The 16,498-nt window shown below is 46.2% G+C and overlaps 1 protein-coding gene across 1 annotated transcript in view; it reads right to left on the reverse strand.

Annotated features, from left to right (window-relative positions):
* KCNK10 (potassium two pore domain channel subfamily K member 10) overlaps window positions 1-16,498 on the reverse strand; it is a 105,326-nt gene that overhangs the window by 21,041 nt on the left and 67,787 nt on the right. The window contains exon 4 of the mRNA XM_008148400.3: window positions 11,889-12,049. Coding sequence (XP_008146622.2) covers window positions 11,889-12,049 — 161 coding nt within the window. The remainder of the gene's footprint in view (window positions 1-11,888; window positions 12,050-16,498) is intronic.

A 16,498-nucleotide genomic window follows, 5' to 3' on the forward strand; every position in this document is an offset into this window, starting at 1 on the left:
ACACTACAGGCATCGCCTAATGAGGTGAAGGATCCTGAGCAGAGAAAGGCCACATGCAATAATCATTATCAGTGGACAGCTCCCCTACTAAAGAGCCCTTTCATCAAAATAATGACATTTCAAAGGTTAAGACTGTTTTTTGTTCCACTGACAGTTATTTGCGTATGGTACTCCTTTTGGTCTCAAGGTCATTTTCTATATCAAAAAGTACGAGGTCATATCTACTGATGCTCATCCATTCACCAGGTCTGGGTGTCATGCCCTGAGCTAGACACTGCTGACCGGTCAGACAGGACCCCTTCCCACAGAGCGCTCGGGCTGATGAGCACTGCGGGCATTGAACGCATACCTCCAATCAGAGAGATGAATGCTATTCTGGGGTGTGCACAGTGTGATGAAAGGGGGAAAGGTGCTGGCCACACTGAGGAGTGAGTGAAACCTCCCTAAAGAACTGACACCTACCCCGAGAGCAGGAGGAGGATGCGGACGGTTGGAAGCATCGTGAACATCACCTGGGAAAGTCTGGAAGTGACAGGCTGTGACGTGTTCAGGGCACAGGCCTTTCAATTCCCCCTGTGGAAACAGATTTCTCCCCACATACGACCCTTGAGGACCTTACTCTGGGAAAGAGGGCTAACTATGGTAACTTTTAAATGTTTGGTCCATATGAGCGTTCCACAAAATCTGATCAGTGGGCTCATTTTCTGTGGTTTCCCTAATCATAAGAGAGAATTTGAATTCAAGACATTTTACAGAAAGATTATGAAAACTAGAGGCCTGTGCTAATTTTAAAAAATAGAAGCCCGGCTGGCATGGCTCAGTGGTTGAGCGTCAACCTGTGAACGAGGACGTCATGGTTTGACTCCCAGTTGGGGCACATGCCCAGGTTGTGGCAGGCTCGATTCCCGGTGTGCTGGAGGCAGCCGATCAATGATTCTTGCCATTGATGTTTCTATCTCTCTTTCTCCCTCTCCCTTCCTCACTGAAAGAAAAAAAGTAGAAAAGATGGGAAGCATTTCCTAGGCAGAGGGCGACCGCAGCAGCCCTCCGCTCCCCGCGAGAGGTTCCCAGAAGCAGGTGGCACCTGTCTGCATGGCCATCTGGACAGGCCCCCTTCCTTCTCTCCCATGAAGAAGAGGTTGAAGCACCTCCAAAGGGTAGGCGGGAGAGAAAGAAACCTAACAGAAAAGCAGAATCAAAGGGCTGAGGACAATTAAGGATTTTTAAAAGCGGAGCGAAGCAAGAAGCAAAGAGAAAAAAGAAAGCCAAAGAGAAAGTGGTAATAACCCTGCGAGAAGACCACATGGCATTTATATGCCATGCATTTCATTTTAAATGTCGCTATTTGCTTTCTTGTTAGCTTTGCTGCCAACTCTGTTATAGTACTCAGTAAAATTCATTTAAAAAAATCACACAGAAGCTTTCTCTACTCTATCCTTAAAATCAAACATAGATTCCTTTCCTTTTTTTAACTGCATGATAATTTATCTATATCTATATCTATATCTATATCTATATCTATATCTATATCTGTATCTGTATCTGTATCTGTATCTGTATCTGTATCTGTATCTGTATCTGTATCTATATATTTATAATTAACTCTTCAAACTAAACTGCAAAGCAGTGTTAAATTAGAAGGGAAAGTCCTGATAACCGATAGGGGACGCCCAATGCATTAGTTTGTGCCAACTTGGCAGTAAAAGGGAACCTGGAGGGTGGGGGTGGATAGGTAGACAGACAATATTAATAATAATAATTTAACACTAGCCCTTTCAACCATTCCCCAGGCTCTGGTAGAAAGATAGTTGATGTTTACGGTAAAATTCACTTCTGACAAGGAGTGGAAAAAACTAACTTAGGGGACATCGCTCCGTCTAACTGGCAGCAACGTGGCAAGAATGCAGCATCTGAACACAAGTGCAGCAAAACCCTCTTCTAAGGGTCCCCCTTGATATCTGAGGGCCAGTTTTCTTTTGGGAAGAATGTCTAGGAGCACGTTAAGGCTTGATAAAAATATGAACTGGCCCATGTGTTCAAGATCTAGTAAGAGCACCCACAGGTTGAGAGGCAACCCCCAACCAGCTAAAATAAATTCTTTCTCATTCTTTTATCTTCCTTTTAGTAGAATAGTGGAATATCATGGACACATCTGTGTAAACAGTTGTAGCCTATTAAGTGCAGCTGAGAAAGCGAGTACAACCTCCTCTCTTGCACAGAGGACTGGCCGGGGTTCACTCAGACCTTCTGCATTCTTCCTGGCTGAGTCATGACCAATGCAACTTCTCCTCCCTGGGCAATGACTGCTGATGGGAGTTGAGTCCCGTTGAGTCTCAAGCCCTTCCACCCAGCAGGTAGGACTGAGAGCAGCATCAGCAAACATCTCTTCTTCACTGGGGCTTGTCAGGGGTGCTGCATGGCCTGCACACCCTGTGTGTTAGAGGAATCTCGTCCATCTCTCTCTCATCCCCAGTGAATTCGCAATCAATGAAGTATTTACTGAACACCTCCAAAGTGCTTAGCGCTGAGCAGGGGTACAGGGAAAGAAAGACATAGTAGGCCTTAGTTTCAAGACCCTCATGCTTTACTTAAAGAGAACAGTCCATTAGCAACATAAGACAGGTGCATCACCGAAGATGTGCGCCATGTCAAATACGCAAGGTAGAATCCACAGTCCCTCCTCTGAGCTTCCACGGCTGACAGGTGCCTGTCATAGCCATGTTCACCACTTATTGAGTGCTGACCACATGCCAGGCATTGCTCACAAGCATCAGCTAAATACCGAAAGAGGTAGCTATGGAATTTATCCCCATTTTTCAAACGAGGAAACTGAGGCACAGCCTAAGGTCACATGGCTTAGGCACTGAGACAGTGTGACCTCAGAGGATGCCTGCCCCAGCCACGGTCTTACCGGGGACATTGGTCTTTTTTTTTTTTAATCCTTGATTTTTAGAGAGAGTGGAAGAGAGAGGGTAAGACAGGGAGAAATATCAATGTGAGAGAAACATTGATTGGTTGCCTCCTGCACGAGCAGAGCCCTAACCAGGGAGGAGCCTGCAACCAAGGTACATGCCCTTAACTGGAATCGAACCTGGGACCCTTTGGTCCTCAGGCTGATGCTCTATCCACTGAGCCAAACCGGCTAGGGCAACATTGGTCTCTATGCATGCCTGTTTCCTTCTCGGGTGAGAAGACTGTCTCTTGTTTACTGCCACATACCCCATTGTTGCCATTGCTGAAGGTGCTATTTGATAATTGCTCATTAAACTGAGCTGGGAAGGGTCTGAAGGGAAAGCTACGAGGGGGAGTTGGAGAGGGAATCATTACAACGTGAATAAAGGGATTTCAGAGCAGCGGCAAGGCAAGGGGCAACCCAGATGTCACCAGCGTGCAGAGGCCCAAGGTGGCCTGGCGTCCAGCTGCCCACCCTCCCAGTAGCTCTGCTGCAGTGCCAGAGCTGGAGCAGGATGGGAACAAGCAGGGGGCATGGCTGGAGGTGAGGACAGGAGGGGGGCAGGTGCCAGAGGGAGGCACAGCATGGGACCCCGCCTCTTGCCTTTGCCCCCAATGTAACAGAATGGCAGCTATTGGAGCAGCTAAAACATAAGGGACCATCAAATAGCAAGTTAGCCAATGCTGTCTTTGTGGCCCATAGAAGCTGAAGAAGAAAAAAGAAACAGAGAAGAATAAGTGTTGGTGAGGCTGTGCAGAAACTGGCACCATTGCGCATCGCTGGCGGGAATGTAACATAGTGCAGTGCTGTGGAAAACGGTATGGCAGTGCCTCAAAAAGTTAAACACAGACTTACCATATGATCCAGTAATTCCACTTCTAGGTACACCCCAAAGAACTGAAAGCAAGGACCTGAACAGATTTTTCACAACCGTGTTCCTAGCAGCATTATTCACAGTAGCCAAAAGGTGAAGCAACCCTAGTGTCCATCAACAGATAAATGGATAAACGTAATGCGGCTCATACATACAATGGAATATCATTCAGCCTTAAAAAGGAAGGAAATTCCGACATGCTGCAACATGCATGAATCCTTAAAAACATTATGCTGAGCGAAGTAAGCCAGACACAGAAGGAAAAACACTGTGTGAAGTATCTGGGGCCGTCACATAAGTAGAACAGCGGTGACTGGGGCTGAGGGCATGGGGAGAATAAGTTATCATTTCATGGGTACAGACTTTCAGTTTTGGAAGATAAAAAAAATTCTGGAGATGGGTGGTGAGGATGTTTGCACGACAAGGTGAATGAACTTAATGCCACTGAACCGTATATTTTTAAACAGCTAACATGGTAAATTTTAGGTAATGCATATTTCACCACAATAAAAAGTTAGGGATAAAGAAAAAGCTGAAGCAGGCTTTATAGCACCCCAATAATTCCTGGGGTTACCTTAATTGAGAACCTCTTTGAAACTATGTGACTATGGCCAGGACAAAAATGTTAATTCCATGGGGAAAAGAGCCCCCCAAACAACATAGAGACGGTGCTGATGGGAAAAGCCAGCGTTGCTCTGTCCCTTTGTACTCAACTTTTTCTGAGGATGGGAATCCTTTTTGAACATAAAAAAAAAAAAAAAATTCCTCAATCCCCACAGAACAATAGAACCTTTGGTACCCACTGATTGTGAAAACATATCAAGAAAACAATATACTATCACCTTTTAAAATGAACTTAACCCTTTGTACTCGCTTGCTTTTTTTCTCGATTCCTTTATTCTACTCGGGATTTAATTTTTTAAATACCCCAGATTTTACAAAGCGCGGCAGTAGAATAAAAAACTGGAGTTTATTTTCATACAAACTTATTTATTTAATGTAAGAAAAGCCCAAATAAAGGAGGAGGGATTGAGGGAGGGAAGGGATGGGCTACCGATGCTAACCGTGTCGAGTCACACTCGACATCCGAGTGCAAAAGGTTAAGTGATGACAACCCCCTTCTATACATGAGGAAAAGGGCAGTACATGTGTGAAGGAGACAGTCTTTATTCTCTCTACCAGCAGTGCTAGATGCACGAAAGGATTCTCGGGTCCTTTAAAACAGCACTTCAGGCCCCTGGGGACCCACCGCCCACAGAGGGAGAAACACAGCTCTATACTAACGAGAGGCTAAAACTCAGCAATAAACTCCAAGACACAGTTCAAAACCATTAGGTCAAAAACGCTGTGATACACAAATGCAGCTCTTCTCAGTAAATAAAAAGCAAAGCATTTCCCCCCAGAATTACAGAGTGTATTTCTTCTACCTAGGCTGGATCCATGCCGGCAGGCAGCCCTCCCTTATACAAAGCCACCAGAGCCTGCTCAGCAGTGTGACCAGGCTGTGCCCGGCAGGCTGGCACCTCCCAAGGAAGCTGCCTCTTTGGGGTCAAGGTCCCAAACACTGGCATGCCTCCCAGTAATGACGTATTCTAATCATTTTCTTTTTCCTAAAGTGAAAAGTTCTAAAGCTACTTTTTATCGACTCGTGACACACCAGTCATTTAGAAACATCACCCTAGTGTAAGCCTGTGGATCGTATACCAGCTCCGTGATGGGCAGACGCGACTCAACAAAGGCATCTCTCAATTTTTAGGAACCTCAGTTTCTGGAAGCTGCACTAGAATGGTTTATTACTTGCTTGGCTGACACAAGTAGCATGGGGCTAGATGTAAGAGAAAAACCCATTGTTGTTGTTTTACATTGATAAATGTAATGTTTTAAAAGTAGAGTTTTACAAGAAGGCGAAGGATTATTATTCTATGACGTCAGCATGCCTTGCCGAGGACCCACACTGGCCTGTGAAGTGGGTGGTGAGGGGTGACTATGGGAAATTGTCCACCTGGTAAGCTGACTCTAGGATACTAATAGAAATGAGTGCTCGTAACATTCTTGCATCAAAGTTGTAACCCAAAAGTACCTGGAAGTTTTAGAAACAGGTTACCATGTGGTGGATCAAAAGCATGTGGTGGCCCCCAAATACAAAGAGATAAGCTGCTTTAATTAATAAAACCCATGGAATCATGTCTTCAATGGGCACAACCTTGGAGATAACGAACCCAGAAATATGCCAGAGACTTTCCTCTATTGGGTGACAGCTTAGGAGGAGCTTTTCCACCACGTTCCTTGAGTTTAGGACTGAGTTAAACACCCAGTGGGAATTAAAACCTTGGTGCTGACTCCCTCAAACCCCAGGTTCTCCACTCCACTGAAGGAAAGCTCTGAGGCAATCGGTGGGGCCCAGAAAAAAAAGTGTGGTTTTGAGGGCACGACCAGCTGCCTGGGCTGCCCAAGGGCTTGGCTGTGAGCTGTGTTTCCTCTTATTGTCAACAATGAGTGGGTTGTACAGAGAGTAGAGAATTCATCAACTTCCCTCTCGGAGGTGGGTCAAAACAAGTCAGCTATTGGGATAGCACAAGCCCCTTTTAGAAGCCCACCTTCACATTAGTCACATCGTGGACATGAGCAAGGAGGCATTTAAATCCTAGATTGGGCCTGGCCGGGGTGGCTGAGCGTCGACCTATGAACCCGGAGATCACAGTTCGATTCCCGGCCAGGGCATATTCCCGGGTTGCAGGTGGCAGCCGATCAATGATTCTCTCTCATCATTGATGTTTCTATTTCTCTCTCCCTCTCCCTTCCTTTTTGAAATCAATACAGATATATCAAAAAACTAAAAAAAAATAAAGAAAATAAATCCTAGATGGATCTCCAGGAGTAGAGAACACCGAGAAAGAGATGTTTGCTAAGAACAACCCAGCACTGGGGAGACAGAACAGGTGAGTAGGAAAGAATCGGAGGATATGGTCCAATTCAACGTATCGCCAGATGACACAGGGCCAATATGAACGTGTTCTCATCTTTATCCGTTCCAGATCATCCTAACCTTTCACAAAGACTCTCCTGAATCACCAGATGCTACCCCTGCCTCACAAGAGAAAGAAGGAAGGAAGGAGAGCGGAAAGACTCAGTCTGGCTTTGAAAATCCTCGCTCTGTCCCTTATGGCCTGGGTGACCTTGGTAATGTGCACCTTCTGGTCTCATACAATGAAGAGGGTGACACGGCCTTTCTGAGAGGGTTGTTGCACAGCTTACTCTCAGCAAAGCCCACAGCCAGCGTCTGGCCTAGACTAAAACCTCGAAGCAGATTTGCATCTTATCTCTAGACTCTGAGACGGAGGTGCCAGAGTATTCAATCTGACCTCAGTCAAATCCTCTTGGACAAATGACAAATCCGAGTCTCCCTGCAAAATTCAGAGGTTTACGAGTGACTTCCCAGAAGTTCCACACACTTTCTGGGGCACTCGCAGCCCCACCACCTGGCTTCCCCCCACACTTGTTTAGGCACAGCCCTGATGTGCATAACTAATTCCTCAGTGAGCATTTCCACTACTGTTAGGACTGGAACTTTGTACCCACAGAGCTGAAAATAACACCCAGTTTCCAAAACAAGGGTTTTGATCTTCCTGAAATGGTAATCTTTTCAAGTGAACCCCACTGCCGCTGGGAGCTAGCTCAAGACTCCTTGTGAGAAACAGAAGCCTCCTGCAAATGTGTCCTTCAAATCGCTCCTCCACTCACGCCAGGCACATGGCAGAGGCCTCCAGGAGTCCTTGGCTTCCACCGCCAGCCCCTTCCTGCAATCCAAAGTGATTGACTAGCCCACTAATTGAGCATCATTAGCAGATTGAGATCGTAGTCACCCGGTCTTAAGCACTTGGCAGGCTCCGAAGTCCCCAGGGAATCGTGGCACCAATAAACCTAGCGTAATGTGTGATTATGTGTCAGCTACACCCAGGCTCCTTTGGCTTCAGAGGCAAATGAACATTTCTGCGGCGTCCTTGGGGGAAAAGGCCAAGGAAGAAAAAGGAGTCCCTTAGTTCCAGAGGTAATATCAGAAAGCCTGAGCTGCTTCCCACCAGAGGCCGAAGTCCAGCTCAGAGCAAGAAAACGGGATCCAGTCCAAAATCAGACCGGTTTTCCTGCAGCATCCTCTCCAGTGACAGTTGGCCTGGCCCCACAAAGGAGCCAGCCCGCAGCAGGGGACACAGAGGCTGCCCACTCCCTAAATCTGCTTTGGGACCCATGATCAACCCGGCGGAATCCCAAATCATCATCCTTCAACCGCCAACTGCCCACCTTGCACTTGGAAACCTAGGAGGAATTATTTTTACTGGGTATTACATAAATACTTAAAACTCATCTCCAGGAATTCGAATGGTATATTCACAACACCTAAACTCCACATTGGATTCATGGCCTGAGCTCACACCTCTGACAGTAAATATTAGTGGCCCACCCGGACGAGGAGGCAGGATTACTGGTCCGGGTCCAAGCTGTGCCCCCAACTCACTGTGTCGCTTCAGGCAAGTCGTCACTGAACAACCAGCAAGCTCCAATCCTCCGGTGTGAGAAGAGTCTCACTGGAGTCTTGTTCCCCAAAGAGCCATCTACAGGCCGTCTGTTCTAAATGCTAGGGAGCCCAGGAATAGTCCCAGGGGACAGGCACAGGAGATTACTAGTGCTCACCAATTTCCTACCTCCGCCCCTTCCTGGAGATCAAAGAAAACCTTTCAGCCTCCCCTTTGCAGTTGGGTGGGTCCATGTGACTAGTTCAGGCCAAAGGGCTGTGACTGGAGGCCAAAGCCCTTAAGAGCCAGTGTGCAATGCCTAGCTGCTCCCCCCATCCCCCGCCTCTCCCCCAAACCCATTAAAGCCCGGAGAGCTGCCTGGGCCGCAGCAGACCCTGGCAGAGGGTTATTTGTTACCATAGCATAATCCAGTCTCCCCTAAGTGATTCAAGGACCCCAAAGGTCACCTGATTAACGACAAATGGAGGGAGGACAGCTTCCCAGTAAGGGGCCTGTGTGGCTAGCGGCTGTGACCCCTGTGGCCCATGCTGCCATTTGTTTCCTCAACTTCTCTGCCAACAGAATTCAAATTTAGCTCATCACAGGGATGTGGTCAGCCCCAGAGCTGTGACATAACAAATCAAATGGGTGTTGCTTTTTTAAGCCTCTGCATTGCCGATCATTTGCTGTACAGCAATAGAAATCCAGTGACGGGTGAGATATCGAAAAGCCCCTCCGTCACCGAAGCGAAAGCTACATCCTCTGATGAGCTAACCAGCAATAAAGTGGACATTTTAATCTCCATATGCTTATTTCCATGTTTATTTCTCAACTAGTTCTGAGCTTCAGAGGACAAAAAGGTGTTTTCTTTTATTCACCCCATGCTAACCCCAAGCATTTGGTCACTCTGTAGCCAGAAGCATTCCTACATAATACAGACACCCTCAGCAACTCTTCAAAATGAGGCTCTGATGTGGTAGAACGCCCCAAATCCTGTCACTTCAGAATACAGGCAGCTGGAAGGCTGACTATATTTTATCTTTACTCCACGAAAAATCCTCTCTATCCCCCCCAAAAACCACAACAGACGAAAGGAAAGGCTTAATAGTCACTGAGCAGGTGAGAAAACAAAAACAATGAGCCTTCTCCATGGGAACCAGAAATCGCCACCCCAAGTTTTGTTGTTTTCAGTTCTCAAACAATCACCTAAGAGTAACTGGCCTTTTAGATGTAGTTTAAATGAATGGCAGGAGCTGGGAGATTTTCTAGCAAGGCCACATGCAGCAAGCCAAATTGCTGTTTGTATCTCCAGGAAGTGCGCTTCTATGGCTCCTGGAACTCATCATCCCTGCCAACAGCGCCCTCCACTGGGCTGCAAATGCCTACCTTGTATGCTGCCAATTCCATAATACACCACCCTCAGCTTCCTGGAACGGAGTGGCATCAGCATAAAAATGAAATGTGAGATTTTTGAGGCTGTCCCAGCGCCCATTGAACTAAGCATGGAGAGGCAGCTTCCAGGGGAAGGAGAGCAGTCCTCTAGTTGAAGTTCAAAATACATTAGGGGGAACGAAGTCCCCAGATTTGGTAGCTGGTGTCATCAAATGAGTGCAACCTCTTTCCTCGATTAGAATACAGTCCCTCATTTTTTTTTTTTTATAAAAAAGAATTTCAAAAGCTCGTAGTCTAATCAGTTGTTTTACAAATAAAGACACCGTGATCTCGAGAAATTACTTAAATATAAAAATGCCGGATCTCCATTTGAATCCTGTTCGTCTGAGTGTTTGCTCCGCCAGATTTACTTTTCTATAGCTGTGAGGGCTAGAAGGGCTCCTCTGAGAACTGTTTCTGGAGGCAGGGTTGCCCTGTCTGGTTCAGGCAGACCTGAACCTCTGAGAAGCAGAGAAACTGAGCTCTGGCGGTTTCCATGGTGACCACTGAGCCGGGTGCATGCTCTAATGAGGCTGGCTGACTAGCCAGCACTTAGGGAGCAAAGGTTGTGGGGCATTCTAGGAAAAACCCACATGCCGCTGAGCTGCTCGGATGGCATGTGAATGGGCGGCTACCCTGCCAACAAACACTTCGTTCAGGAGACAGACCCACAGCTCTGAACTCTACGTGTCTGGCCCCATGCCAGGCTTTTTTCTATACATGAATTCATTTAATCATTACCAAATATTATGAAGCAGATTAGAATTCTATCCCCTTTTGCTAAGGAGTAAACTGAGGACCACTGAGCTTATATAAAGGTGGCTCTAAGCCTTATTCATCCACTCTGACAAACTGGAACTGTTCTAACAAAACTAAAGTAGGGAACTCCCTGTATTCTTCTAAAGAAAAGCTGGTCATGATTGCTTGTCTCAGAGGGAAAAACAAGTTCAGATTTAGAGCTAACCACTGACCTATCTTTCCCATCATTGCCGGATTCTGAAAAAGATCTCAAAGTGTCATTTTAAAATATTAAGTCATGAAAAAAATTCCCTAAAGAAGGTTTGGAACACTTGAACATTAGGTCAATAATGAGAAAAAGAGCAGAAATGACCCTACACCAGTGGTCAGCAAACTCATTAGTCAACAGAACCAAAAATCAACAGTACAACGATTGACATTTCTTTTGAGAGCCAAACTTTTTAAACTTAAACTTCTTCTAATGCCACTTCTTCAAAATAGACTTGCCCAGGCCGTGGTATTTTGTGGAAGAGCCACACTCAAGAGGCCAAAGATCCGCATGTGGCTCGCGAGCCGCAGTTTGCCGACCACGGCCCTACACCAAAGCAAAGCAGGTGGTCTGTGAAATCATACGAATAGGTGTGCGTTAAAGGGCCTTGGGAACCCCAGTCCAATCACATCTATGTCACATGACTGTCATTGATGCCAGGAATGCCATATTTAGTAAATAAATTTTGCTTGAGTTGAGACTTTTGTCCCTTGTTTAAAGGTAAGTATTCTTAAAAGGAAAAAAATACCCCACTAACACCATAGCAGTCATCAGCGCCTTAGTATGAATTAGCACATCAGTGTCCTATTGCTGAGGGAACACAGCAGTGGAAGGAGAAAGAGGGAGGGGCCACGGGGAGACAGATACAAAAGGGCCTAGAAAAGACAGGCTCTGGAAGAGATCCCAGAAACCAGGATCATCCTGAAGACACCAAGCTGGCCAATAAAATGGAAGGAAGAAGTTCCAAAAGCAAAATGGATGAATTTACAGTTTTCTACTTCATTGCAAACACACTAAGGACTCATCTTCATCGTTAAGAAGAAACGGAGTGTGCTTCATGTCTTCACAAAATCTGTGCTGGCCAATCCATACTTAACCCTCTGTGTGGTGATTCCAGAGATACCGCTCTACAGAAAGTACCTACCGAAGAAAGGAGTTTCGGCACAGTGCCTGTGACTGCCATCAGCCACACAGGAAATGGGATCATAACACCGGACTATTCCCTTAAAAGTGGTAATGATATGACAAGACCCTGATGATCCCTCCTGGATCCCGCCGGGCAAATGCCACTTGGACCTCAGAGGCCAGGGTTGACATAGAGGCAGTACTCACTCGAAAGACCTTCTCCACTCTTGCAATGCTTTTCCCAAAGATGGTTCCAAGTTGGTCTCCAATTCCAGCCAATAAGAAACCAAAGAGTGGAATTCCAAAGATGGCATATAAAATACAAAAGATTTTGCCTCCTTCAGTGCTCGGAGCAATATTCCCATACCCTGGTGAGAAATATTAAAAAGAGAGAGGGAGAGTGGTGAGGTAGCAGAGAAATTAGAGTACAGAACCAAAGACTCCACAGACCCTTCCAAACCTTCCTGCAGCCCCACCCCCAATTTGATGAACTTTAGGAAGGAGCACTTCATTTTAAAGGCCCGTACACGTCAGAACACTGTCCCGTTGCTTCCTTTCCTTCTTTGTTATCAACAGTTTTAAGGAGATCCAGGTTTCCGGGATCTAATGTGTTTAGTTAGATTACCTTTTAGGAAATGTGTGGTCACCCAAAATTGCATTTCTAACGGAAAGTGGTAGTATCCATTTCAGAAACACCAAACATCCTGGACCTGTCTGGTCTAGGGTCACCTGCACACCTAAGAAGGGTTCGCCATTGTCGTTTTTAGATTGCAAATGAGCCCCTCCAGACTGTGGCTGCCTTCAACACTTGCCTTCCCAGGGTCATGGGTGCTCCGCACTAAGGAGGCTATGTGGTCTAGCACAAGTTCAGAAAGGACCCACGGACCACACAGCCCTGCCTGGGGAAGCCTGAAAACAGTCAAGAGTGGGGGAAGGACAGTGGCTCTTCTTCTCTCTACTGGGAACCCTGCATCATCTCTGAATCCGGCCTATCTTCCCACCCACTTCTTGCATCAAGGGATATCAAGTGCTAAATAAATGTGTGTTGGTGGAATGGATGTTTACAGATAAAAGAAACCCTTCATAGCCAGGTCTGCTAGTATGTTTGTCAAATAATGCTTTGAAAACACCAACATCTTAAGACTGCAGCAATTACATACTAGTAAGTAACTGAGGTATAGTGAATACGTATACTCTATTTGGATGGGACTAAAGACAGTGGTGTTGGAAGAAAATGGCTTATGGCAGTAGCACAGTTTGTATGGAAATCTAAATCATTTGTTATTCGTTTTCATGTCAATGAGTATCTAGGTAGTCACCTAACTATCCTCTGATATCAGGGTGACTCATGTGAGGTCTGTTTCGAAAGCCGTCAGTGGGTGAGTTATTGGGTTCATGGTTATCAGTATGTTGGGGGTGCAGCACAGTAAAGAACGGCCTTGATGATTGGTCCATCAATCCTCCTCCTATGCATGTGGTGAGCTCACTGGTGCTTTCTGCCCTTGAGCAATGAGTCACCTTGCTATTTTCCTTTTCAAGTTTCCACTCGGATTCATTCAAACCTCTTATCACAAGCATCTAAATCACAGTTGCTGTTTCATCAAGGAGTGTTCAGTCAAGCCTCCTAAATCTCGCATTTCTTTGACTCACCACCATTTTGATTTAATGGTAAAAACAACAACAACAACAACCAACCCTTGGAACTTTTTTTCAGGTGCTTTCAGGAACTTGGACACAATCCTTTTTCTCAGCATCCCCCTCTAGAATGATCCGATTTACATAACATAGCCCTCTTGGAGAGGGAACAAATGTGCCTATACAGTTCCACATTATGCAGGTTTAAGGTTCCCTCTCGGAAACATTCTAGTAACTTCTGGAACATTCGTTCTCTTGCTTGGCTGTCTCATAATTGCCTGACTACTATCAGGGGATCTAGGTTTTCTTTTAGTCTAATAACTTGGAAAAAAAATACACTGCAGACACCAGCAAACAAACCTAGGCTTCGAACCTGCTGACTAGGCATCTTTGCAGCCCTGACCAGTGCTGTGCACCCTTCCTCTTCTTCTCAGAGAGGACCTGCCCCCACCCCTGGGTCAGGGGTCACCCAGGGTCATCAGGAGCATGAGAGAGAAGTAAGAAGACAGAGGCTCCAGATCCAATTCACCTCACTCTACCCAGTTGTCCTTAGACTCACTTAGTCACTGCAAACCCTGGTATTGGAGGGGTTCAAGGACAACATGGGGGAAAAAAATCAATGAAGTGTCAAGTACCATAACAATGCAAAGTAGTATTATCATCATTGGCTCCTTATTTACTCAGTGTTTCACAGACAGGAACACTAAAATGAAAGTAAAGCAAAGTTGTTAGGTTAGGGCACTAGTGAAGTGATATTTAAATACATTTCTAAGCATATTTAAGGGCATTGTGTCATATCAGACACAAAGTAATCGCCATTCCTGAGTGACGCTGTACTTTGTGCATGGGTGTGCGCATGCGCATGTTGGTCCCCTGCCCCCAATGAACTATCTGGGAGTGACTGCTGCAGTTTGACTGTCAACACTGTGACTCTAGGCAAATCCTAGAACTTCCATTTTGGAACTTTGAGGCAATAGGAGGCCCACATTCCTGGATTCTTGGCTCCAGTTCTACCCGGCCTGTTAGACTATCCTGCCCAGCCTTCCAGAATGCTTGGGAGAACTTTGAAGTGAGGTAATGTGGATTCTTGTCTGGTTCTTTGGCTTACTAACACTTGGATGTTGGCAACCTACCTAACCTTTCTGCCTCCTGCTCCTCATTTGAGAAGTGAGGCTATTTGATAGCACTCACCTCATAGCTACTGAAGGTGAAAGGAGTTGCCTGTGAAGATTAAATACGTGTATGTGAAGCCCGACGCACAGGAGGCGCTCAGTAAGCATTAGCGATTATCATCTCGTGGTTTCCAGTAGGAAGAAATCACTTCTCAGCCATATGTCTCCAGGAAAACGAAGCCCCGGGAGAAAACAGATGGTTGGCTCCTACTTTCCCTCCGGAAACTCTGCTGTTCTCCCACAGCGCCAGGACATGGGACAAAATGTACCTCCGGGGGCTGGCTCACTGACCTGGGCGGGCCCATGGCTGGATTTGGGGTGCGAGCATCTCTTGGTGCAGCAAGGGGCTGTGAAAGCTGGGAAATGAGAGGGAATACACAGCCACCAGAGAAGCAATCAATGAGGCAGACCTAGCCCAGAAGATTAGCACCCCAAATCCAAGACATCCAAGGAGCTACTCCATCAACGGGCTTCTGGTGACTTTCAAAGGAGATGAGCCCAAGTGAGGACAGTTTGCAACATGTGAGAAGGACCAAGGTGGGGCTTAGCTGCATTGACCCCCAGCTAGGAAACAGTCCCATGAAGAGAAGGCCGATGTTTAGGGAGGACGTGTGCCCGAGGAGCACACAGATGATGCTCCCATTTGCTATTTACATGCCAAAGTCACACCTTTGCCAACCCATGTGCTATGCAGGCCTGGTGTGTGGTGACAACGTGCATTCTAAAACCAGAATGTCTTTGCACACAGGTTTGGCTTGATGGGTGTGCAACCTGTGCAAACAGAAGCCCCATTTTGAAGGGCCCTGTGCTGTGGTTAGTGCACTGCTGTTGCCATTTGGACATTTTTACTCATTTCTTAGCAAGGGGACCACATTTTCATTTTGCACCGGCCCCTGCACATTCTGTAGCTGGTCCTGCTGAATGAAGCTACTAAGCTCCATTGCTTCCTCACCGTGAGATAGTGGACAAGTTACTTAATGTCTCTGAGCCTCAGTCTTCTCCTCAGTAAAATGAGGCTAATAAACAGTACCTGCCTCATGTGGTTAATGAGAGATTGCGAGAAGGCGTGTGGAGCACAGTGCCTGGAACCTAGCAAGTGCTCAGTGAGCGCAAACCACAATGACTGCTATTTCCAAAACCATGGGTTAAACTTCCAATCAAGCACTGGTTAATTAGAAATAGCTGCCCAGGTTCCTTGGCAGGCACAATTCTTAAATGAGGCCGCCAGGCAAGTAACACAGTTACTGGCGACCATCTGGAACCTGACCGCGGGCTCTCACTGATGTGGGCGGAGTCCGGTGACTCAATCCCAAAATGCCTCAAATACTAAACTCCAGTTGCACTCAGGAGCTGTTGGTCAGAATGCCATCACCTGTAGCCCTTCTGTTTGTGATTGTTTATGGGGAAGTTTCTGCATACAAGAGTGAGTGTCATGATTAGAAAAGCTAGTTACTGAGCTATCTACCAGCAGAGTCCACATTCAAGGGCAGGAGGGCTTTTTCACATCAGCATTCGTTACTGAGAAAGGGGACAGGTACAGGGCAACCTCAACAAAGACGGAGCTGAGCCCATTCTTCCTCGTGGCGGGGCTCCTGGCTTGGAAAATGCCTAAATGTGTTCCCTTTGACCATACACTTACAAATCTTTCTGTATGTCTGAGTATAAGAAAAGCTTTCTTAAAAAAAAAAAAAAAAAAAAGACGCCCTTGATCTATTCAGATAAAAGAGACTTCTGATACTGAGTAGTATCAGTAGTATCGCTGCTTTTCAGAAAAGAATCTATTATTCCTCCGATCTCTCTGCCTACATTCTAAGCAATGAACACGTTTTTGTGTGTCTGAAAAGTACATAACCTCATGCAGCCCGTGAAAATATTTCTGGAGAGCAATTTGGGGAGCCTTTAAAAGGTCCATGACCTTTGCCACAGCAATCCCTTGGGGATCTTTCCAAAGAAAACAACCAACGATGAAGACCACACCTCAAGTACAGAAGTTTTCATGGTGATGCTAAA

This window comes from Eptesicus fuscus, chromosome 5 (assembly GCF_027574615.1).
Source record: "Eptesicus fuscus isolate TK198812 chromosome 5, DD_ASM_mEF_20220401, whole genome shotgun sequence".
Classification (NCBI taxonomy): Eukaryota; Metazoa; Chordata; class Mammalia; order Chiroptera; family Vespertilionidae; genus Eptesicus; species Eptesicus fuscus.